This window comes from Sceloporus occidentalis, unplaced genomic scaffold (genome assembly GCF_023333645.1).
Source record: "Sceloporus occidentalis isolate IW3139 unplaced genomic scaffold, rSceOcc1.0.p SCAF_10, whole genome shotgun sequence".
In the NCBI taxonomy this organism is placed as follows: Eukaryota; Metazoa; Chordata; class Lepidosauria; order Squamata; family Phrynosomatidae; genus Sceloporus; species Sceloporus occidentalis.
Window position 1 is genome coordinate 29,815,352 of NW_028316990.1, and position 23,452 is coordinate 29,838,803.

The 23,452-nt window shown below is 41.9% G+C and overlaps 1 protein-coding gene across 2 annotated transcripts; it reads left to right on the forward strand.

The window, feature by feature from the left end:
• Positions 1–275: 275 nt before the first annotated feature.
• CCNF (cyclin F) lies at positions 276–23,296 on the forward strand. Of its 2 annotated transcripts, none has more exons than XM_089539712.1 (17): positions 276–332; positions 5,913–6,067; positions 6,680–6,786; positions 7,527–7,594; positions 8,739–8,932; positions 9,737–9,790; positions 10,686–10,790; positions 12,253–12,330; positions 13,168–13,319; positions 14,894–15,058; positions 15,482–15,605; positions 16,763–16,943; positions 17,787–17,874; positions 18,784–18,883; positions 19,663–19,787; positions 20,219–20,388; positions 21,098–23,296. In XM_089539712.1, the coding sequence occupies exons 1-17, from the start codon at positions 320–322 to the stop codon at positions 21,541–21,543; spliced, it is 2,325 nt and encodes a 774-aa protein (XP_089395838.1). In that variant the 5' UTR covers positions 276–319; the 3' UTR covers positions 21,544–23,296. The 2 variants fall into 2 exon arrangements, with proteins under 2 accessions (XP_089395838.1, XP_089395835.1); XM_089539709.1 differs by lacking the exon at positions 276–332 and adding an exon at positions 3,777–3,834.
• Positions 23,297–23,452: the final 156 nt, after the last annotated feature.

Genomic DNA, 23,452 nt, shown 5'->3' on the forward strand with positions numbered 1-23,452 from the left:
CATTGGATTCATTGAGCGAGCGATTTAAAAGAAGGGAAGAGGGGGCGGGGCGTGAAAAGAAAATCAACTTTGCGATTGGTTGGTCGGTTTGAAGTGGAGGGCGTGGCTTTGAGGCTAGAAGGGTCTGAGAGCGTTCTGGCTGTGAGCTGTGAATAAGATTGGGTTCGGAGGGGGCGGGGCCGACGTAAGCCCCGCCCCAAGAGCTGTTCGGCGCTTACTACGAAGGAAGCGCTCATTCAGTGACTGACTAGCAGCAGAGGCGGACGCTGCTGGGAGACTGTGGCTCCTAAAGGGCGAAACTGGGGGATTGGCAGCAGGCATGAAGGCAGGGGGTGAGTGGCCATAATGTACATAATGGACAACACTGGGATTGATAGTACATAATAGTATGCATTTATTGTGTATAGCAAAACATGAGCATATCAATTCAGTGGCTATAGGGGAAGCATTAATATGATATAGCATATAATGTAATACAGAACTTGAGATGCATTATTATTACTTTCCCTTTTGTTTATTCATATATTGTATATATTTGGTATAAATTTGTACTAGTGAGAAAGTTCGGAAAGGTATGTATAGGTTTGATGGATATGTATTGGAAATAATAATAATAATAATAATAATAAATAATATTCCAATAAATAGTATTGGAAATAAATTAAATTTAAATAAAAATTAAGGTTCACTGGCTTGCCATAAGTTTGGCTATGAAACTCACTGGGCGACCTTTGGGAAGTCACACTCTCTCAGCTTCAGGAAATAGCCCTGGAAAACCTTACCTTGCTCTGAAGAAACTTACCAGGGGACCCAATGATAGGTTTCATTGCCATAAGTCGGCCCTAGGTTTGGCCCTTAATAAATAATAATGCATTTTATTTATATCCTGTTTCTCCGCCAGGATTGAGACAGCTAAAAGGTAAAAGTACAACAATATACACCTGTCCCTCCATATTTGCTCGGGTTAGGGGCACAAGACCCCTCTGAATGTGGAAAAACCGCAACTAACAAAAACACCATGTTTTTTACCTGAGAGGACACCTCTCTAGGAATTTCTAGGTCCTCCGGTGCAACTCTGTGGTCAACGTCCGACAGACATTGACCATAGAGTTGCACTGGAGGAGCTACAAAGGCCTAGTAGAGTAGTATTGAGAGAATACTTTCAGTGCAACTTTTGGTTAAAGTTGGCCATAGAGTTGCGCTCCTAGAGAGAACATATTAATGAAATGCGCAAATATCAAAGCCGCAAATATGGAGGGACGAGTGTAATCTGAAATTGGGGAAGCCTCAGAGAAAGCTTGCCGAGAAAACCTTGCGATAGGTTTGACCGCCTTAGGACCGCCATAAGTAGGACAACGACTTGAAGGCACACAACAGCAATAACAAAATACTCCCTTCGTGGATACTAGGTACGTCTACATAAGCATAACACAATTTTAGCACCACTTTGTAAGGGACTTGGGGCTGGAGTCCTGGGATCTGTAGTTTCACAAGGTTTTCAGCCTTCGCTGCCAGAGAGTGTTGGGGCTCCACCAAACTAGCAATCCCAGGATATCTGTAGGATTGAGCCAGGGCAAATGGGGTTGGGGGGAGTGGTGTGGAACTGGATTACTTCATAGTGTAGACAGGATAAGTGGACCATGGGGTAATAAACCCTGCTTGCTGCTGCCAATGGCCAGGTACGAAACCCTACTGGCTAAAATCCACTATTTAAATGGTAAGTCAGCCCCATGGATTCAGTGGTTTGACTCCACTTGGGACTTAGGTCCAGAACGCACTGCAGAAATAATCCAGTTTGAGAGTACTTTAACTGCCCTGGCTCAGTGCTAGGGAATCCTGGGAACTGTAGTTCATTGTGGTACCAGAGCTCTCTGACAGAGAAGGCTAAATGTCTCACAAAACTACAGTCCCCAGAATTCCCTAGCATCTAGCCAGGGCAGTTAAAGTGGTCTCAGACTGGATTATTTCTGCAGTGTGTCCCTTGGACCTTAGTGTTTCCGACTTACTGTGACCCTAAGGCCCAACCTATCATGGGGTTTTCTTGGCAAGATTTGTCCAGAGGGAGGTTGCCATTGCCTTCCCCTGAGGCTGAGAGAGTGTGGCTTGCACAAGGTGAGTTTCATGGGCGAGCAGGGATTCGAACCCAGAGTCACAGTCCAACGCACAAACCAAGACAGCATGGTGGCTTTCCCATAGAGGTTAGCATGCCATATTCCCAGATATATAGGACTAGTAATTCCTGTCTAGGATTGCCTTGAGAAGTCTTGCCCAGGAAAACCCTTCCTCTCTGCCCAGTCCTGCCCCAGTGAGGAACTGGGTGACTCTGACTCCGTCTGGAGGGCACCGGGTTGAGAGAGGCTACAAAACACAAAATGTGGAAGTGTTGTTATTGTGTGCCTCCGAGTCATTTCCAAACCATGGCTGCCCTAAGTTGACCCTATCATGGGGTTTTCCTGGCAAGTTTCTTCAGAGAGGGTTTGCTATGGCCATCCTCTGAGGCTGAGAGAGTGTGACTTGCTCAGGATCATTCAGTGTGTTTACATAGTCTAACACTGAGGCTACTACTCCACAGTGGCCCAAAATACGGATTATTGCCCCTGGGTGCTTTCAAGTCGTTCCTGCTTCAGGGACATCCTAAACTGTGCTTTTCTTGGTGAGATTTGTTCAGAGGAGGCTGAGAGTATGTGACTTGCCCAAGGTTGGAGTTCAGCATAGTCCTGTTTAAATCAGTGAGGCTTTCTGTGAGACGCCTCGGGCCCCGCTCTGGGAGAAAGGTGGCATAGAAATGAAACAAATCAATATGTAAAGAGATCTCGTAGCACCATTGAGACGCACTGAAAGATGGGTTTGTGGCATTCTTGCTTGCTTTCAGTGAGTCTCAATGGTGCTACAAGATCTCTGCACATGCTGTGATTTTACAGAATGACACTTTTTAATTCTATACATAAATAACTAAATACAATAGTGTATATCTGAGTGGCCTTGTTTAGTTGGAATGGCATGGTTAAAGCTGCCTGTTGACTTAGATGTAAGCTGCTCTGGAGTTGTTGCATGTGCCTTCAAGTCTTAAGGCAGCCCTATCATGGCGTTTTCTGGGGCTGAGAGTGTGCGACTCTCCCAAGGTAGGCTTCCATAGCTGAGCAAGGAATATCCAGCCTTGGTCTCCTCTAGTCTCAACATTCAAACCAATACATACTTAGACTTAAGCTGCCCTGAAACTGGTGGAGCTTATTGCAAAATAAATACCGGTCGGCTTTATTGCACGCTGATGCAGCAATGATACAGATTGTGCAACTTTCTGTGAAGTTACCTGGACTCATGAGACATTACTAACAAGGTTAAAGGTTAGGAAAAACAGGGGCTGCCAAGATATTATTCTTATTATTCTTATTATTATTATTATTATTCTGCCCTTTTCCCAAAACTGGGACTCAGAGCAGCTTACAAGATTAAAAACAGAAACTGCCAATCTTCTCCTGTCTTTCCATTCTGGGGAAACTTAAGTATATTTTATGACATATTATATTTTATTGTATACATTTAAAGTGATTTAAATCTGGGGAGAAAGATGGGATAGAAATGAAATAAATAAGTAAGTAAATCTGATCCAGGAGCATAAATTTCTCCCAATGTATGAATCACTAAATAATCTGTTCCAGGAGCCTGAATTTATCCCCAAATCCTTATGAATCACTATGTACTTTGAAATTGGAAAACAACTGCTGCAGGGAGTTTGTCAAAAAGAGTTTGGAGGCAACTGAATGGGCTCCAGATAGACAAACTGGATCCTGATGCTTGGTTTTGGGGTGCCTTTTCCACCTTCCCTTTGCAAAGGTTTGCCTGCATTGCTGGAGTTGTCCAAGTGACTCAAAGCAGTTGACTTGATGGTTTGGGTTGTGCTCTTTTTAAAGTTTAAAACTCTGCAAATAGGGCGCCTCTAGGATTTTTGGGCGGGTGGATTTAAAAAGTTTGCAGGACCTATAACCGGCCAGGAGGAGAGGAGATTTCAATGGACTTCTTTTTTGCCTTCCCCCAATGTCCAAAACAATTATCTTTCCCCTTTGTATTTTCCCTCTCCTGTTTTTCCTTCTCTTGAGTTCACAAACTGTTAGGTATCATTGAGATAGGCTTTTCTTGCAAAAAGGCAAAAGTTTAGATTTAGGATGGGAAGCATAGGATGGTTCAGTTTTTGAAACGAAAAATAAAGCCTGGTTTCTTTGGCTGTTATAAAGGCACTTAATTGCATTTCTCTGGGTCATAAATAGAAAAATTCTTTCCACTGTTCAGTATCAGAGTTTTAAAGGGAAAGGGAGAAAGATCCGCTTGTTTTGGTGTTTCAGGCAGAATGCTGTCTTCACAAACTTAATATCGTTTATTTAACTGCCCTTAAAAATGATTTCATTTTAAAATGTTTTTTTTTTCTTTTTGGTGTAAGAGCCTTATTAAAAAATAATGTTATATTTAACATTTTTGCCACTTTTGCATCTGTAAAGGGGTGGCAGCTTCAGTGGTCCAAAACACACTGCAGAAATAATCCAGTTTGAGACCGCTTTAACTGCTCTGGCTCATTGCTAAGGAATCCTGGGATGTGTAGTTTGTTGTGGCATCAGAACACTAGCAGAGAAGGCTAAATGTCTCACAATACTACTTTCCCCTAGCATTGAAAGTGACCTCAAACTGGATTGTTTCTGTATTGAGCCAAGGCAGTTAAAGTGATCTCAAACTGGATTATTTCTGCAGTGTGTTTTGGACCAATATCTAAAAGCCCCATTAATGTACTAGTGTTTTTCAAGTTCTGTGAGGGAGGGGATCAGCAATTTTCCCCCCCAGTGTGCCCAAGAGCACCACTAAAGTTGTGTGCATTGGGTATACAAGTGTTTGTTTCTTTCCTAGAAACTTGCCCGGGACTGGTATCCAATGGCTCAAGGACTGGCACTGTCCCAGGAACCACCACTTTGGGTAGCACTTTGTATATCACTCATTTTAGCCATTTTTCAGTTTCCTTGCTTATGAGTGTACTTCACGTACTTCAGACATCATGTTGTTGATGCGTGCCTTCAAGTTCTTTCTACCTTATGGCGACCCTAAGGGAAATCTATCATGGAGCTTTAGGGGCTGAAAATGTGTGGCTTTCCCCATGGCTGAGCAGACTTGGATCCTGATCTCCAAAGTCATAGTGAAATGCCTAAACCACATATAATCCACACTTCTAATGTCCCATTGGTTAAAAGTGGGATGTTTCAAGAGGTGCACATGGTTCCAGTCATGTCCAAACTTATTGTAGGATGGAGGAATTCAAAGATGCAGCCTTGTTAGTTTGTACAATCAGTATGTAGAGAGATCTTGTATCACCTTTGAGACTCACTGAAAGAAAGACGTTGGCAGCATGAGCTTTCATAGACTTCAATCTACTTCCTCAGATGCATTTGTGGAGGGTAAGTTTCACTAAGTCCTGGGAGTCTTATTTTGATGAAACTGTGCTGCAAACTGTGCTGAAGTTGTTGTCTATGAATTGTGCCAAACCTTCCTAAACTACTGAATTTCCCCTCAGCAGCGAGTCCTACTCAGTTCCTACACAGGATGGGAATCATGCAGACCTCCAGATGTTCCCAGAGGTGTTTATGGGCAGTCAGAGAAAAAGAGGGTGCAAGAAGCCTTGCTGGGGTGGTGGTAACACCATTTAGCAGGCTGTGGTTGCAGGGACCCACAATGTGTAGGGTGCAGAGATGGTAAGAAATAGCTGGCTCAGTTAAATACAGTTTTGCTGAAATGGTGGGACTGGAAGTGGTCTCATCTCATTTTGATGGTCACATTTTGCTAGTTGGCTGAAGAGGTAGGGTGTCCAGTGTTGCAGGAGACCATGATGCTTTCATGTTTGCTTTTCTCATTTGGCAAAATCTGTCTTCTTTTAGTGATCCACTGCAGGTGTTCCAGGTGCTTCTTTGTCCCTTCAAAGCGAAGAATGAAGAAGAGACCCAGAGTTCTGACACTACTGTGTCTCCCAGAAGATGTTCTGTTCCATGTTCTTAAAGGGCTTCCTGCGGAAGATATTCTCTCCCTCCGAGCTGTAAGTTTGAGCCCTCTTTTGATCCCCCCTTTTTTTTCTTCTTTTCCTTTTTAATGTAGCTGAGTTGTTGCTTATTCCTGATGGAAAGCGGGATCTTTATGAGGGAGTTAGTTTTCTCTCTTTGGCTCAGGAATGTAGTAGAGCTCACTGCCCATTAATGTAGGGTTTTGGGAACCTGCATCCTGAAAAAAGCTGTTTGACTATAGTTCCCATCATTGCTTCCCATTGGCTATGTTTGCGAGGGATAATGAGAGCTGGAGTTGCATCTAGAGTGCAACGACCTGCCTCTTCTGCTATAACAGTTTCCATGAAGCTAAAGTTTTTCTGTCTTTTGAGGTTAGAACAGGTGTTTCAACCTTTTAAATGGGAGAAAACCCATACATAAGCTACAAAACTATTGAATGATTGTGTCATGGTGATTGATGCCTGGCTGACATTGTGAACACTATTTCCAAAGAAGGCCAGATTTTGGGCCCAGATTTCTCCACATTTGTTGGTGGAAACAGCGTTCACAATGAAGTCGGTGTGCCCCAGTCATTGCATCAGTTGACCTCAAGCAGGCATGCTTTTGGCATCTACCTGGCTCTAACTGCCTACTTAACTCTCTTACAGGTGCACTCTCATCTTAAGTACCTTGTAGATAACCATGCTAGTGTTTGGGCCTGTGCAAGTTTTCAAGAAGCGTGGCCTTCTCCAAGCAACTTGAAAATGTTTGAAAGGTAACTTGTGGGAGCTCAAGAAACTCTTAAGATTAAGAGTAAGATGTCAGAATAAGCAAAGATCAGGTACCTTGGGGAACATAGCTGTTTATCACCTCTGTGTGCTTCTCATCCACTCCTTTAAATTGGAGCCTGGTTGAACTGGATGAGAAGAGTGGGATTTCCCTTTGTCTGGAAAATGCAAATATTTCAGCTACAACAAATGCTTTTTATCACTACTGGAATATTGCAAGCAGGGACCTTTTTGTGCTGCCCTCCCTGTGCTATTCCTCATATAGCTGCAGTGTGGACTTTGCTTAAGTTCCTCTGTTCAAATTACCGCTTTGTAGTTTATAGCGAGCAGAGGCTTGTGTTAGAGATGAGCTAGTCCTCCAGGATCCTTGGTTTAAATGCATGTAGTTGTCAGTGATGAACAGTAAACTACTATGGTGGCATCCAGTGGGTGAAACATATGTTCAACAGGTTATGTTCTGCTGGCTTTTGAACCAGCAGAAGGCTCCACTCATGGGGTGTGGGGAAGTGGTTTCCACCCGTTTCTTTACTGTGCTGATCTAAATTGTCAGATCCAGAGACTGCATCTTGAGGAGGACAACAGGGGAAGGATGAATTGAGAAAAGCCACCTCCTTTCCCTTTTGTCAACAGTACTGTTGTATATAAAAAAGAAAGTAATGTACACTAAGCAATTATTTTTTGTGCAACTGGAAAAGTATGGAACTAATTACCTCTATATACTTTGCAGAGCTGCAGAAAAAGGTAACTTTGAAGCTGCTGTGAAGCTTGGCATTGCTTACCTCTACAATGAAGGCTGTAAGTACTGGGGTATATATTGAAACATACATATGTAGCATTTTTAGGACTGGTATAACCACTTTAATCCCAGGTGCACATTTTGGGACCTGCTTCTTTCTTTGGCCACCATCCAATGACTGTTTCATGGTCTTTGTTTCTCTATGTATTGGTATGATGATAGCAGAGCTTTGAAAAATGACTGTGCTAACTGAAGATTCTGGGGGTTGTACTTCCGAGGTAGCTTTGAAAAAAGCTTTCCCAAGCTTTGAATGGTAGTACTCTGACGTAATGCACCCTTAAATAGGGCTGCAACCCACTGTTTGGTCTTGACCATAACCCTGCCAAACAACACAGTGCCTACCTTAAAACCCAAGATGTTTTGGGCTGCAACTCACATAAACTTTGGAATTTGCTGTTTGGGCTGAAACGGGTGGAATCTGGAGGGCCCATTCCAGATTGCTTGGACCAGAGTAGTGTAGATAATACTGAGCTGGATGGACCAAGGCAGTTAGTGCATGGCAGTTTTCTCATCTATAGAAAGGTTTTCTTACTACATGTACACCCTAGAAACAGTCAACATGTTTCTCCTAGAAATAGTGGGCAGACATTTTGGCTGTCTGATGTACATGGCCGGGGGGGGGCGGGATAGGTTTGGCTGGAAGCAAGGATTGTAAGTATGCCAGTCAGAAATGGCTGCTTCTTTCTCTTTTGGAGCTGTAGTTCTTCCTGTATTGCTGTTGTTGGTGCCCTGGAAGTACTAGCAGCTTTTCTTCCCTATACCTTGATTTGCTGTTGGCGTAATTGAAGTGGTTGCATATTTTCAGTATGCAAGCCTCACTAAGAAATGCAGAACAAGCTTTACAACAGTCTTCTCTTAAATATAGTTTGTTTGCTATATCTTGGATTTTAATGCTCAGCAAAGCTGGGGATTCAGTCTCTTTCAAATGCTGTTGGACTTGTTTCCTTCAGTACCTTCTAGCTTGGTCAGATGGGAGTGGTGAGTCAATCGACTATTGAAGGGCCGCTTGCCACAGTGAGAAAACAGCAGCTTTTGGTCACACTTGAATTGTTAGATTTCTCATGTCTAAGTTGTCCTGAGTGTGTCTATTTTTTTTCCAAAAAGCTTTACCTTACAACCCATATCTTTTTCAAATTTATTTAGTATCAGTCTCTGATGAAGGTCGTGCAGAAGTGAATGGGTTAAAAGCATCTCACTTCTTCAGCCTGACTGAGCGTCTGAACATCTCCACAGCCCCATTTGTCTGGCTTTTCATTCGCCCACCTTGGTCTCTCAGTGGAAGCTGTTGTAAAGCTGTGGTCTATGAGAGCCTCAAAACAGAGTGTCAGCTTCAAAATGTAAGCTGGGTTGGTTTGTGGATTGGGGGTACAAGATGCAATTATATCATGCTACAAATTAATGTGCAAAAAAGTATGTTGGGATTTCTAGCACATGGATTGGTAACAATGCAGCCACTTGTCCATTTTTTAACCTCTCCCTATCCCCCACTCCAGATTCCTTGTACCCCATTGCTCAGGAAAGGGGGCAAATAGTGTTTACAGTTAACTGAACCATATTTTCCCTTGGAACAAGATGTGCTTACACCCTACAAAGAGATTTGCACTCCTGAGAATGGGAATCTGCTTAGAAACAAGGCTTGTTGGGTGTGGATGTCTTGTGCTGAAAGGAAAAAAGGTACCAGTGGGCAGTTTATTTGTTGTGGGAAATGACTGCCACAAGTTGCTTACTCCTTACTCTCCAGTCATAGGACAGGTTGGGCAAGCCCCCTTACCTGCTACTTTACATCCTTTCTGATCCAATCATCCCTGTTTCACTTCTGGGCTGGTCACTGCTTCCGCAGTCTAGAGACCCAGAGATGCAGAAATAATTCTACCACAAATAGATGATTTTCCCCTCTCCATTTTACTTGGAACGCTGAGGGCTCTGCGACAGAATTGGAGTGTTGCACTTCTATCCACACTTTGAATGACTATGTTCTCATCATATTCATGCTCTGCTCACCAAACACCTTCAGTCAGATGAATGATCCTTCCCTAGAAGTTCAAAGGAAGATTTCTTTATTTTTGTAAAACAGATTTGTTGCTCACTTTTTGTTTCTCTTCATAATAATGATGATGTTGTTGCTGCTTCTTTTTTCTTAGGCTCAACGAGGCTCTATTCTCTACTGCTTGGCTAAGGTTCTTAATCTCTTTGAGGTAAGGCTTTCTGATGCCATTTTTATTTTTACACTTTAAAACTTTCACTGCAAGGTCTTGTGTACAAATAGCTTGTCACTGCAATAGGCAATTTTGCTCTTTTACTTACCAGAAGTTACACTAATTCTGGAATTGTTACTGCAGAATCTCAGGGATTAAATAGATAACTGTTTTGGCCAGCATCCTCATTTATTTGTATTTATTTTTAATTCACTGGTTCTCAAACTGTTGCACAAGGGTGTGTGTGCAAGAGAAGTTTGTCTGCAAATACAGCAAACATGAAAAAGGGCAAACTTGTGTGTGTGTGCTAAGCATCTTTTAAAAAGCATTTCCCACTCAGCATCTCTGAATGAGATCTATCACTAGCGCATTAGGCATATGCCCCTTAGTGAACATAACCCGCCTCAGGAGAGAAGGAAGGAAGAAGATGAGGGTGCTGAAAAGGCACTACAATTGCCTTTGCACGACTCAAACAGTATTACTTTGCTGGATTGGTTTTTGATACTTTTCTCTGTGGCTGCTCCCAGACTGTGAACAGAACGTTTTTAAAACAAGATCTAAAAGTCCTCTTTTATGACATGATAGACATAATTTAGCTCAATCTCCCTACGTATGTTAGAAGTGCATTTTAAAAAAATTGAGTAAAGCTTCCAGAACAGTTTAGAAGATGGAAAGCACTATATTCCTTTCGCCATTTGCTAGAGTGGAAGGAACATTCTGCTCCAATTGAATATGCTGGCGTTTTCTCAGAACTGCCTGCTTCTAAACTGTTGGGGCTGCTATGCTTTAGTAGAGATTTGCTTTTGAGACTGTTAAATGAACATTGCCTTTCATTGGCTTTATATCAACTGTTCAGTTACAATAGCATGTAAATAACTATAATTGTTCTTCTAAGGATGAAGAAAAAAGAAAAGAAGCTCTTGAAATGTTTGAGAACTCCTCGAAACAGGGCTGCCTACACAGCTCCTACCTCCTGTGGGAAAGTAATAGAAAAGCTTCTGTGAGTGTGTTGTGTTTGAGATTTCTATTGCACAAGCAAGAAAGGGGGACTAGAAAGATGCCAGTGCCTAACAACTCCCCAGTAAGGGGCAAAACTACCTTGTTTAGAGTTTACACAAGAATAGAAGGAAGATAGTGGCATGAGTCAGGGGAGAAATCTGTGTGGCATTTAGTGTTCTGATAGTTAGGTGACTGGAGACACAGCAAATTGTTTGTGGCTGTCCAAGAAAGATGCCAAGTTGTATATGACTTGTCCATTTTCTGCATAATGGCAATACAGGTTAAATTTCCCTTATCCAAACTCAAATCAGTTTTCCAAGATATTTAAGCAAACAACAGATTTCCATTAATTCAGTATCCTATATCAGTATCTTGCTTGTAAACCAGTTAAGGGGATTAGCCTGATGCTGATTTTAACAGAGCTTTGACTGGTTTTAAGTGTCAAGCCTTAATTCATTTAGTGCAATGTCTGAAGTTCCTTATACATTCAAGGAACTTCAGACATTGCACTAAATGAATTAAGGCTTGACACTTAAACCCAGTCAAAGCTCTGTTAAAATGTATGTTTTATGACATTACTAGGTGAAAAGGGAGGGCAGAATATAGGATAGTTGGAAACTATGGCCTGATACAGACAGGCCAAAATAAAGCTGCTTCGGGTCTCTTTGGAGGTATGCTGTTTAAGTGATGCATGGGTCCTAAGAGTCCGGAAGCTGCGCCAAAGCTGCGCTCCAGTGCTTAGGATTGGAGTGTGGCTTTGGCGTGACTTCCGGACTCTTAGGACCCATGCATCATTTAAACAGCATACCTCCAAAGAGACCCGAAGCAGCTTTATTTTGGCCTGTCTGTATTGGGCCCAAATGAGACAAAAAGAAATAGATTGAGGGTGACACAAATGAGCCCAGCAAGTCTGTGATTAAGAGCACCAACTGGCAACAACCAGACACTTCTCCAACTACGGGTAATCTGGAAATCATCTCCTGGAACATATCTTGTTAGTACAACTATTACTCGCATGTAACTGAAAACTTACTAAATCCACCCACCCACCCACCCCCCAATAGGTAGAACTTGGCTCTATGTGCTGAGGCCATGTTTGTGAAACAATAAATAGGAGATGGAGATCTGATCAGAAATTGACAAACGGGAAAAAAAACTAGAAGTGGTAGCTCTGTATTATATTAAAATCATTTTTATGGAATATTTATACTCTGATTTCAAACTTTTTACTGTTTATATGGGAGTTTTGAAAACGTGAGTTTCATAATGTGATTTCAGCTATGTCATATGATACAGCTGATGAAGTAGGCTGCTGTCCACAATAGCTTGTGGCAAACAAAAAGCGACTCTTGGTTTGCTGGTTTTGCTCAGACAGACTAATGCATGTGCCTCTCTGAAAACTTAGATAATATAAAGTTGTCATTCAGTCCCTATTTTGCTGTGACAACATATCTTCTTTGTAGATGGCAGACCCTGGTAGATACCTCCAGAGCCTCAGGAAACTCAGGGACTATGCAGCCAAAGGCTCCTGGGAAGCCCAGGTAAGATCTTTATCCTTAGAGCTGATGAGACTTTGTTTGGTTTACATTAAGCAGAATCCTTTTCGGATTTCCACACAGATTGGATTCCTGTTAGGATTTATTTCATATTTGACTTGAAGACCACTTACATGTCCTGTTTTATTAATAAATAAAGACTATTTTCTTGTACACACAGCTGAGTCCTCATCAGAGCTTGAAAAGGTTACTTTGAGGGGTTACATCTCCTCGCTAGTTTAGTCAGGGATGTGCGGGCAGGGATTGGATGAGCTTTAGGACTTGCTATTCCCTAAACAAAACTTCAAAGTATCACTGCCTCCTGATCCAATGATAAACAGTTTACACTGCTCTGTTTCTCATGAGGGAATCCTATTTCAGCCTCACCTATCACCATCTGACTCCAAGTTAAAGAGCAGTGATATGCTCTTTAAGAATATGCAGAACCTGGACTCCCAACTGGTTAATGAACTTACCTGGCAGCAGTGGCTGAGTTTAGGAAAACTCCATCATTTGAATTTTCCATATTCCATCAGAGGTTTGGACTACAGCATCCAGAATCCCCGTGATAGTGTGGTTGCAGAAGATTCTCGGAGTTGTGTTTCAAAGAAGTGGTTTTTCCAAGGGGCATTTGAAGTTGCAAAATGATGGAGATTTCCCAGTTACTGTCTATAAGGGCACAAGATCCTATTTGCTCTCCTCCCCTCAAAATACTGAAAATAATGTCTAAATGCATGAGCTAGTATTAGTATTCTCCATGTTTCTGAAAAGACAGTTGTAGACAGACAAAGTCTTTTATTTCCTGTCTATGAAAGATGAACTGTTGTCTTTTCTATTATACAGATGGCTTTAGCCAAAGCTTGTGGAAATGGAAACCAACTAGGATTGGAAACAAAAGCTGCCAATGAGATGGCGGCTCAGCTCTTCCAAGCCTCCCTTCCTCTCAGCAAGCAGAGTATCTTCACTGTTCAGAAGGGAATGAATGAGACAATGAGGTAGAGACTCAATGCAGCAGTCTGAAAGAATTACCTCCTGAAACAGAAATGGCTGCCTGCTGTTACTTGTCTTTTACGTAGTTCTTTTTCGATGATCCCTGTTGTAGTACTTCCTAGGAAGATATACAGCTTGTCAGGTTACTGGGATATGGTTTTTCTTTTTGAATTTTAATCTCTCATTTTAGGGAAAGCATTTGAGAGAATTAAGGTAGTTTCTGACCAGAAAGTAGATTTTCAAATATCTGAATTGTTCTAGATTAACAAGAGGGAGCAGTTATGACCGTGGATTCACTAAAAATCAGGTATTTTTTAAAGACTGGAAGTTCACTTCTGTTAAAAATGTAGAATCATAGAATTGTAGAGTTGGAAGAGACCACAAAGGCCATCCAGTCCAACCCCCTGCCATGCAGGAAATCACAATCAAAGCATCCCCGACAGATGGCCATCCAACCTTTGTTTGAAGACCTCTAAGGAAGGAGACTCCACTAAACTTCGAGGGAGTTTGTTCCACTGTCGAACAGCCCTTACTGTCAGGAAGTTCCTCCTAATGTTGAGGTGGAATCTCTTTTCCTGTACTTGCATCCATTGTTCCGGGTCCTAGTCTTTGGAGCAGCAGAAAACAAGTTAGCTCCCTCCTCAATATGACATCCCTTCAAATATTTAAACAGGGCTATCATATCACCTCTTAGCCTTCTCTTCTCCAGGCTAAACATCCCCAGCTCCCTAAGTTGTTCCTCATAGGGCATGGTTTCCAGACCTTTTACCATTTTAGTTGCACTCCTTTGGACACGCTCCAGTTTCTCAATGTCCTTTTTTAATTGTGGTGCCCAGAACTGGACACAGTATTCAAGGTGGGGCCTGACCAAAGCAGAATAGAGTGGCACTATTATTTCCCTGGATCTAGACACTATACTTCTATTGATGCAGCCTAAAATCGCATTGGCCTTGTTAGCTGCCACATCACTTCAATGAAGCACACCTTGATTTTAATGAGCATCACACATGCCTGATGCTTCCAGAAATTCCCCTCTCCTCTGCTCTTTTGCACACTTAAAGGCAAGTGTTAAAGGGAAGTTGGGGGAGCTCAATGACCGTTAACTATGGACATTCTCTGAATGTTGCCCACCCCTGCTTTAAATGCTAAACTTTTGGAGGGAATATGGTCATGTATCGCAGTTTCATGAAAATATACTCTTGAGCAGCTAGATAGAGTAGCTCATATTTTAAAACATTCCTGAGGACAGGCCATTTGAGGTTTGACTAATTTAGCCTTTTCCAAATCTGGATGGTACAGTCTTAGGGAAGTGAGAGCTAATGGTTGTTAGAGCCCTCTTACTATGGGGTACTTTCTTCTTCCTCTCTTTCTCTGCCCAATTGTTTGGATCCTAAGGCATTCTGGGGTTGTTCTGATGGCAAAGAGGACTCTTAAGTCTGGCTTGTTGAAGTGCTCCATTCCTTAATGTGTGCATTTGGGTCTAATGTTACAGGACATGCTATATTGTTTGAAAGTAGTCAGGGTGTAGCTGTTGATGAGGGATTCCTAGTTTTAAAAATTGCTGTGCCTCTTGTTCTAGATACATTCTGGTTGACTGGCTGGTAGAAGTGGCCACAATGAAGGATTTCTCAAGCCTCTGTCTCCATCTGACTGTAGGCTGTGTGGATCGGTACTTAAAAATAAGGCCTGTACCTCGGGCTCGTCTTCAGCTATTGGGAATTGCATGCATGGTTATTTGTACACGGTAAGTATTTCAAGAGTTGGGAGTCATACTGGCTAGTTATTCAGTTGTTGTGTTCTTTGCTTTACACCTCTGGGACAAAATCATGGTTGGCAAAGTTTTCTAAATGTTTTTAGCAGTAGCAGCTAATGAGGTCTCCTGTGGCTTTTGTAGCTTTGGACTCACGAACCAAACTGCAAACCAGTTAGGAAGCGGGACTAGTCTGCAGTAGAACTGTGGAACCCACTCAGCCATGGAAACCCACTGGGTGACCTTAGGCAAGTAACACTTTCTCAGCCTCAGAGGAAGGCAAATCTTGCCAAGAAAACTCCATTACAGGATTGTCTTAGGTACCCCATAAATCAGAAATGCCTTAAGGCAGACAACAGTTAAGGAGAACCTAAGATTCTTATATGTGTGGGTCATGATAATAATCTGTTGTTACAGTTTTATCAGCAAAGAGATTCTGACGATACGGGAAGCAGTTTGGCTAACAGACAACACATACAAATACGAAGATCTTGTCAGGATGATGGGAGAGATCATCTCTGCTTTAGAAGGGAAGATAAGGGTAAGCTTATATTCTCTAGGTACTAGTGTCGGAAATCAAGTGCTGGTTAAATAGGTCTCACAAATCCAAAAAAATTGATATACTACCTAATGGTTCCCTGAACAAGCTTGAGAGTTACTGTGTCCTGGGGAGCTGGGAGCCAACATAGCGTAGTGGTTTGAGTATTGGATTAGGACTCTGGAAGACCAGGACTCAAATTCCTGCTTGTCCATGGAAGCACTGGGTGACTCTGGGCAGATCTCAGTCCCTCAGCTTCAGAAGAATGCAATGGCAAACCCACTCTGACCAAATCTTGCCAAGAAACCTCTGTGGTGGGTTGACTTCAGGGTTGCCATAAGATCAAAAGGACCTGACACTCAGCCATAACAAAGAGTCATGGGAACTATGTTGTACCTTTTGAAAGTTGATACCTTGGGCCCTTGGTATCCACTGGGGTTTGGTTCCATGACCCACACCCTTGAATAACAAAATCTGTGGATGCTGAAGTCCCATTGTATACAATGGCACAGTAAAATGGCAAAATCAAGATCAAAGAAAAATCAAAGGTTTTCTTTACGGACTTTTAAAATATATATATATATTTTCAAGCCATGGGTTAGATTTCCCCTACAAATGATTATGGGGCCGCCCTATTCATTCTTGGCAATCTTTGTGTTGCCTGCCCAGCTCATGGTATTTGGCTGTTAATCGTTGGCCTTTTTTAGCTACATCAGCTGTCTTTCTCTTCTTACCGGAGGGCGGGGGGTACTGTTTTGAATGTCAACTTTTTTTATAAAATTACCAGCTTGGTAGATGAAGGGAATGCTGTGGATATAGTATATCTTGATTTAAGTAAGGTTTTTGACAAGGTTCTCCATGACATTCTTGGAAACAAGCTTGTAAAATGTGAGCTAGACAAGGTAACTGTTACATGGATTTGTAATTGGTTGCCTGGCTGAATGCAAACAGTGCTCAACAATGACTCTTTCTCATCCTTTTGCACTGTGGTTGTATATTATTGCTGTTAGCAGCTTTGGCAATTTAGCAGGATAGAAGCTAAGAAATGGGGTGTTACTCTTCTGTAGAAAAGGGTGGCATTCTTGGAACTCTCCTTGTTAAATGTTTAAATATTGCATAGTTTAGGAGCTGCTAAACTTAACAGTCTCTTGTTTTTAAAGATTCCTACAATTGTGGACTACAGAGAAGTGCTGCTGAACATAACCCCTGTGGACAGAAGAACTGCTTACCTCTACAGCTTTATATGTGAACTTTCCCTCTTAAACACAGGCCTTTGCATATACTCTCCTGCCCGTTTGGCTGCAGCAGCCTTGCTGCTTGCCAAAGTATTGCACAAACAAGGTGAGAGTAATGGTTGTGCTCTTAAACAAAATTAAAGTCATACAGTCAGCCCTTGGTATCCGCAGACTTGCCATCCATGGATTCAAGCATCCACAGATGGCAAGCCCACATTGTCCTCAATGATGGTGCATTCATGCAGCCGCACCATCATCAGGGACAGCTCCTGTTGTCACCAGTGGCAGTGCGTGTATGTGGCTGCACTGCCATTAGGGACAACGAAAGTCCCTTTGTCCCTAATGGCAGTGCAGCTACATGCACCCAGTGCCACTGGGGACAACAGGGGCTGTCCCTAATGACGGTGTGGCCGCATGAATGCACCATCATTGGGGATAATGGAACTTGAGAATCTGCAGATTTTGATATTGCAGGGAGGTCTGGAACAGATCCCCTGCAGATACCAAGGGCTGACTGTACTTGCTCTATGGGGAAACAATAGCCACAGTTAGCGAAGTCCTTTAAAAACCAAAATGCCACAAGAATGTGTAAGCTTTCAGGTTCACCAGAGTTGTTGTGTTTTGGTTTGTTTGTTGGAGCCACATTGCATGATGTGGAAAGGTGCCAGGTGGCGGTGCTAAATGACCGAGGCTGCTTATTAACTTAGTTTTTTCTGCTGTAGGTGTTAGCTGAATTGCAGAAAGAAAAGTAACAGCTTGATTTGACAGTGGCTTTCCAGGAGTTGTGAAGGACAAGCTGGCTTATTAAGAGCCCAGTCAAGCGGGCCAGCAGTTTTTGAGATCACAACCAGTTGTCAACGTATCAGTGTAGGGAGAGTCAGGATAAATGTGTACTGTGCAGAGTACTGTGATAAATATTGTTGATTTATTTCAATTTTGTTTTCTTCAGCTCATCCGTGGAACAGTCAGTTATCTGAAAGCACAGGATTTTCCCTTGAAGAGCTGATACCTTGTGTACTGAGCCTCCACAAGAAGTGGTAAATACCTTGGAGTGGGGTGGGAAGAGTCAAAGTGAGCAGCAGTGAAACAGTCTGTCTGGATAGTATAGAATAGCTAGTAGTGCACTTGGAAAAGGCTTTGTGTGTCATATATAATCTCTGAAGGCTGATCTTTCCTCTTCCCCTCTGCCGAACAGCTCTTACTGTCAAGAAGCTGTTCCTAATGTTGAGGTGGCATCTCTTTTCCTGTAGCATGAATCCTCTTCTCTGTGTCCTAGTGTCTGGAGCAGCAGAAAACAAGCTTGCTCTATCTTCAATATGCCTTCTTTTCAAATATTTAAATATAGTTATCATGCCACCTCTTAACCTTCTCTTCTCCAGGCTAAATATGTCCAGCTCCTAAGATGATCCTCATAAGCCATGATTTCCAGACCTTTCACCATTTTGGTCACCCTCCCTGCACATGCTCCAACTTGTTAACATCTCTATTGAATTGTGGTGCCCAGAACTGAATGCAGCGTTCCTCTTCTCAACTTGTGCTACTTGTCATGGCTTATTGCTATTTGGAGGTTGCTTTTGGAGGACATTTGAGCCCTGATCCCATGTTATATATACATCACTGTGTCTCAGTTCATCAGGGCCACTGGTGCCACAGTATTGACAAGGGTGGCCACCTCTATGACTGACAGGGATAATTAAGTATTGTTCATTCTGGCTTTTGAGCTTTCCAGTTTGCCCCAGACATAATTCTCAGATCTTCTCTTTCTTCTCATCCACTATTCCCTGTAAGAATGGTGATTACACTGACAATGAGTCTACTAATAGTAAAATTGAAATTTGAGACTTGGTTTGGATTGAAATTTAACAAACTCTAGTCCTATAGCATTCATGGGGAGTCTTTTAAAATGAATGTGATTAATGTCTGAAAGGATTGTTTTTCTCTCCCAGTTTCCACGAGGATGTCCCAAAAGATTATAGGCAGGTGTCCCTCACTGCTGTGAAACAACGATTTGAAGATGAACGCTATGAAGAAATTGGCAAGGAGGAGGTACATCTAAGCTGTCTTTCAGTGGAGCGAGAAATAAGGAGTCGTTATCAGAGCCTGGTTGCTTATTTGGGCTATAACATTGCCACTGGGGGATTCTGGAAGTTGTTGTCTAAGTAAGCAATTTCCCCAAAGCACTGGGTACAGTGTTTGCATGTCTACTCAAATGTAAATCTCACTGTGTCAGTGGGACTTATTTTCAAGTAAGTGTGTGGGAATTGCAGCTCAAATCCGGATAAGGTGAGGTAGCATAGTGAGAGGTTTTGTAGGGCATATGTTCATAATAAATGAATAAATAAAGGTGAATTGCTGTTCCTGGAGGATTACAAGAGAGGCAATTCACCGTTTTAGGAGCGAAAATACAGGCTGGACTGAGGTGGTGTGTGTATTTTGTATTAAACTCACAGTTGTGCTGATTAGAACGAGCCCATGTTGATTTGAATCAACTTCCATCTATTTAAGGTTGCCATGGAATATATGGACACCCAGGAGTATTTTTTTTAATTTCTTTAGTTTCATTATGCAAAGCCTTTCCAGGTGACTTCCAAGTAGCATCAGAGAATGTAAAAACAGAATAAATATTAACACTGTATGGTCAGTATTCTTCCCACTCGACATCTGGTGGTAGATTTTCCTATGGGAACACATATTTACCTTCAAGTAAACAAGCATAGGTTGGAGAGGGTTTTTGGGATGGAAAGTGACACTTGTTAGGGAATTTGGGTTCAAATGTTGGGCAATAGGTCTGTAGCTATGCTTTCTTATTTTGCTGTTTGTCCTAGGTGATGGGTTACAGCCAGCTCTGTTCACTGCTAGGGGTGAAAGAGGAGCATCCGGAGCCTGATGCCTTATACATGAATACAGTGGAAACCTTCCTTACTTCTCCATCAGGAAAGAGAACTAAAAGGCAAGTCCTGCATTAAAAGGATAGGATAGTTTTCCATTACATTAATAATCTCCACTGCATGTTTCATGTCCCTTTTTGCAAGCCTCAATAGATGGGCTTATAGGGTGGTTGTAACACTACCTTCCAAGTTTGAAACTTGGGGGATAAAAAGGATCAGCATATAACTGTGTAGATAGCCTTCATGTGCCACTGCAGTTTTAAAATCAGTTGGACATTTGACACAGCATTGTCTTTCCAGAAATTGTATTATGGCTACTTTACTTGGAGGGGAAGAGGGAAGTGGAATGGCTTTCTTACAAATTAAGCCAAACCCAAGGATATTAATCAAAAAGAGCTTTTTAGGCTTTTACTTTAACCCTGGCCTATGGTAAGGGTGGCTGGGCATTTCTTCCTCTCTTTCCCCTTTTAAGAATCTGTTTTTATTTCTGTAGGAGAAGAGAAGACAGTATCCAAGAAGACAGGGGAAGTTTTGTAACTACTCCTACAGCTGAGCTGTCTAACCAGGAGGAGAGTCTTCTGGATAACTTTCTGGACTGGAGCTTGGATTCCTGCTCTGGTTATGAAGGAGATCAAGAAAGTGAAGGCGAGAAGGAGGGAGACAGTAAGCTGTCCTTGCTTGTCTTGCTGTTGGGATCATGGGAGTTGAACATGAGCCCCACAGCGCTTGAATATTTGAACATTCCTTCTCAAATCAAACCTTGGAAGAACAGTTTTTTATATGCAAGGATTATTTAGCATTTGGAAAGTAGGGTACCTTCCTGGATGTCATCTGCTGGCACCTTCTCTGGGTTGTCCTGATGGAGTGGAGTATCTGCTGTTTTAAGATGACACCACCACCACCATCATTTTAAAACATAATTTGGCAGAGTATCGTTTTAGTTGAAAAATATTTTGGGATTTGAGATTTTGGGAAGGGTACTGGGAAGGCCATATTGGGCCACCTCAGCTCTGAGCTCATAAGGTACACAGCTCCCACCCTTATGTTAAATCTTTTAAATTGCTATTCTGTTTTACACTGACTTTATTTCGGCTGTTTATTTTACATGGTTGTATAACACTAGTGTATTTTATGGTCTCAAATTTAGTTTCTGTTTTGTCTATTAAGTCTTATATAACTTCAGTAAATAAAATTGATGTAGCTTGTCTAAGAAAACTCCCACAGAAAAAAAGTGTCCTGAATAAGGTGTTTTTGTTTATATGTTACTGTGTATTATAAGAAAGCCAAAATAATTGTAGCACTTAAAAGTACGCTTCTTTACATGATTTCAATAGTCTATTCAGCTGCCTAATTACATGTTTTTTCTGTACAGTTACAGTTCCCAGCGGAGTTCTAGATGCAACTGTGGTATGTATGGACCCTGAAGAACATGGCGGCTGCTGTTGTGAAGAATCCAGTGATGAAGAGAGCCTTCCCAAAGAGTGGTCTATGTACAGTTTCCAGAATTATGACCAGCCTGTTGAGAAGAGGTGGCTCACCGGCCATACCCAACAAAAACCTGCTATTGATGTCAGCTCTGGCTATTCCTCGGTCAACAGTGCCAGCCCTAGCTCCACTATGGATTGCAACTTTGGTGCATCTCACAAAGCTACCTCAGTGCAGCCTCTGGGTCCAACTAAGGAAAAGGGCCTATTGCTGCCCCATGACTCAAAATTGTGTTTACACTCTTCTAGATCTGAAAGAAGGCAAGCAAAACGGAAAAATGTGGCAGAGTACAGTGAAAAGGAGAGGATGAATTTGGGCTTCCTAAGCCTCTGACGTCTCAGTGCTGTATACTTTAAAGTTATCTGAAGGAGGCACAAACATGGGAGGTTTATTGAGCGTCTGAGTGTGGTGGTGTACATGGTTTAAGGCTAAATTTCAAATGGTGGCCACAGGCTGTATAGCACTGATTTCTTAATGTTTACTTGAGAGCTTTCCCAAGAATATTTGTCTGCTTGCAGCTCAACTTGTGGTTAAGCTTTGCAGCCCGAACAAACCCAAAGGTGTTAGCAGGCTTAACTGTGGTGTCATATCTCCAGAACATGTGCAGATGTTTTGTGGGATGAATAGTAGGGAATAAAAATGTTGCTTCTTTACTCCATCTCCACCTCAATCTGCCCATTGTGCTAACTCATATCTCTTTTGGCCTATCCCATGTTTGCTTTTTAACTCTGGCCTTCCCCGTTTTCCTTAGCAACATTCAACAGAGATCTTGAGCAGGACTGGGAACATCTTCTTCTGCTTTTTAGACATTAAACAGAGAGAGTGAAAATTGTACAAGAAGAGGAAGAACTTCCTACCACCTTTCAGCCAGTCTCTAAATAAACCTTTATGTTTACTCTCTTTAAAACCACCTAAATGTTCTCTACTCAATCTTTGGGGAATATTTCCCTACCTCTGGTCTGAATATTTCAGACCGATCCTAATCTTCAGTACCACTAGAGCAGAGGTGGAAATTATGTGGTCTTCCTAATGCTGTTGTACTGGAAGTACCAGGAGCCCAAACCAGTATAGCCAGTGGTTGAGTTTGCTGGGAATTGTCTAAGATCTGGAGCACTACATAATTCACATCTTTGTCCTAGTGAGCAAATACCAACATTTCGTTATTAAGAGTTGATGTAACTTGGCTTCTGTATGAGGCCTTGGTTACATGTTAGTATTTGGTATGCCAGACGTTATCTGCACTGCCTTTTCATTTGGTTTTGTTACTCCAGAACAGCATATTTGCTGCAGTTTACTGAGGAGCACATGCTGCCCCTGTTTACCAATGTTTGTTTTCAAGGCTGGGTGCTATTTTTGCCCAAGCAAGATGGTGGCCATTGTGAATCATTGGGGAAATGTGTTGAATATTTTTCTGTGCTTTTTTTCCATTTGTTTTTTCTTTTTATACTGCTCTTTTTATATTTTCCCTTTCTCTGCTTATACTTGCTCCTTTACACGTAACAATATAGGCCTTTGGTGTCTGATTCCTCCAATTTCAAGGGTCCAATTCTGCTATAATTAGTGTGGATGGGGTTTTTTTTCCCTACTCAGAAATTTGATAACAAAAATTAAAGCTGTAAATTGTTTTAAATTAAAGGTGAGGGATGTCTAAGTTCTAAACTGCTTCCATGTCAGATGTCCTGGAGCTCATTCACAGAAACTATGGAACGAATTGTCCTTCCAAACTGATCCATCTGTAATCTTAGTTAAGCTGTCATGGATATAGGGGCCTGAACATCATTCTGTTGAACTAACCTATCTACGTCAGCAACACTTAATGGAATGGGTTCTACAGTTATCTGTGATTATTGTACTGGAAATAAGAACTTTGGACAGCATCCTTTGTTCTGTCTACAGGGATCTCTACAGTAAGGTTTTGTTTCTTTTGTGAATGATGTCTCCTTAGAATGTATGCCATGGTACAAAATGTGTGCGCTTGCTAATGACTACATGAATTTGAAGGGGGAAAAAAACACTGGACAGGCTAAAAGAGTCCTTTTTAAAGAAGGTAATGTCAATGACAGTTCATGTTCACTAGTGGTGATTTTTTTTTATATATAAAAGCAAACCTTTTTGTAATATACATTGACTCCTGACTTTATTTGTGGGTAAAGTGTTCAAATAATACCTTGAAGGACGTGTGTGTGTGCGTGTTTTGTATCTTATTAGCTACATGTTGGGTATGCTTTGATTGAAGGTTCCT

Coding starts and splice junctions, on each gene's coding strand:
- CCNF (XM_089539709.1), top strand. CDS start 3,792: ATGCTTGGTTTTGGGGTGCCTTTTCCACCTTCCCTTTGCAAAG. Junction 6,068..6,679: donor ATATTCTCTCCCTCCGAGCT/GTAAGTTTGAGC, acceptor ACTCTCTTACAG/GTGCACTCTCATCTTAAGTA. Junction 12,331..13,167: donor AAGGCTCCTGGGAAGCCCAG/GTAAGATCTTTA, acceptor TCTATTATACAG/ATGGCTTTAGCCAAAGCTTG.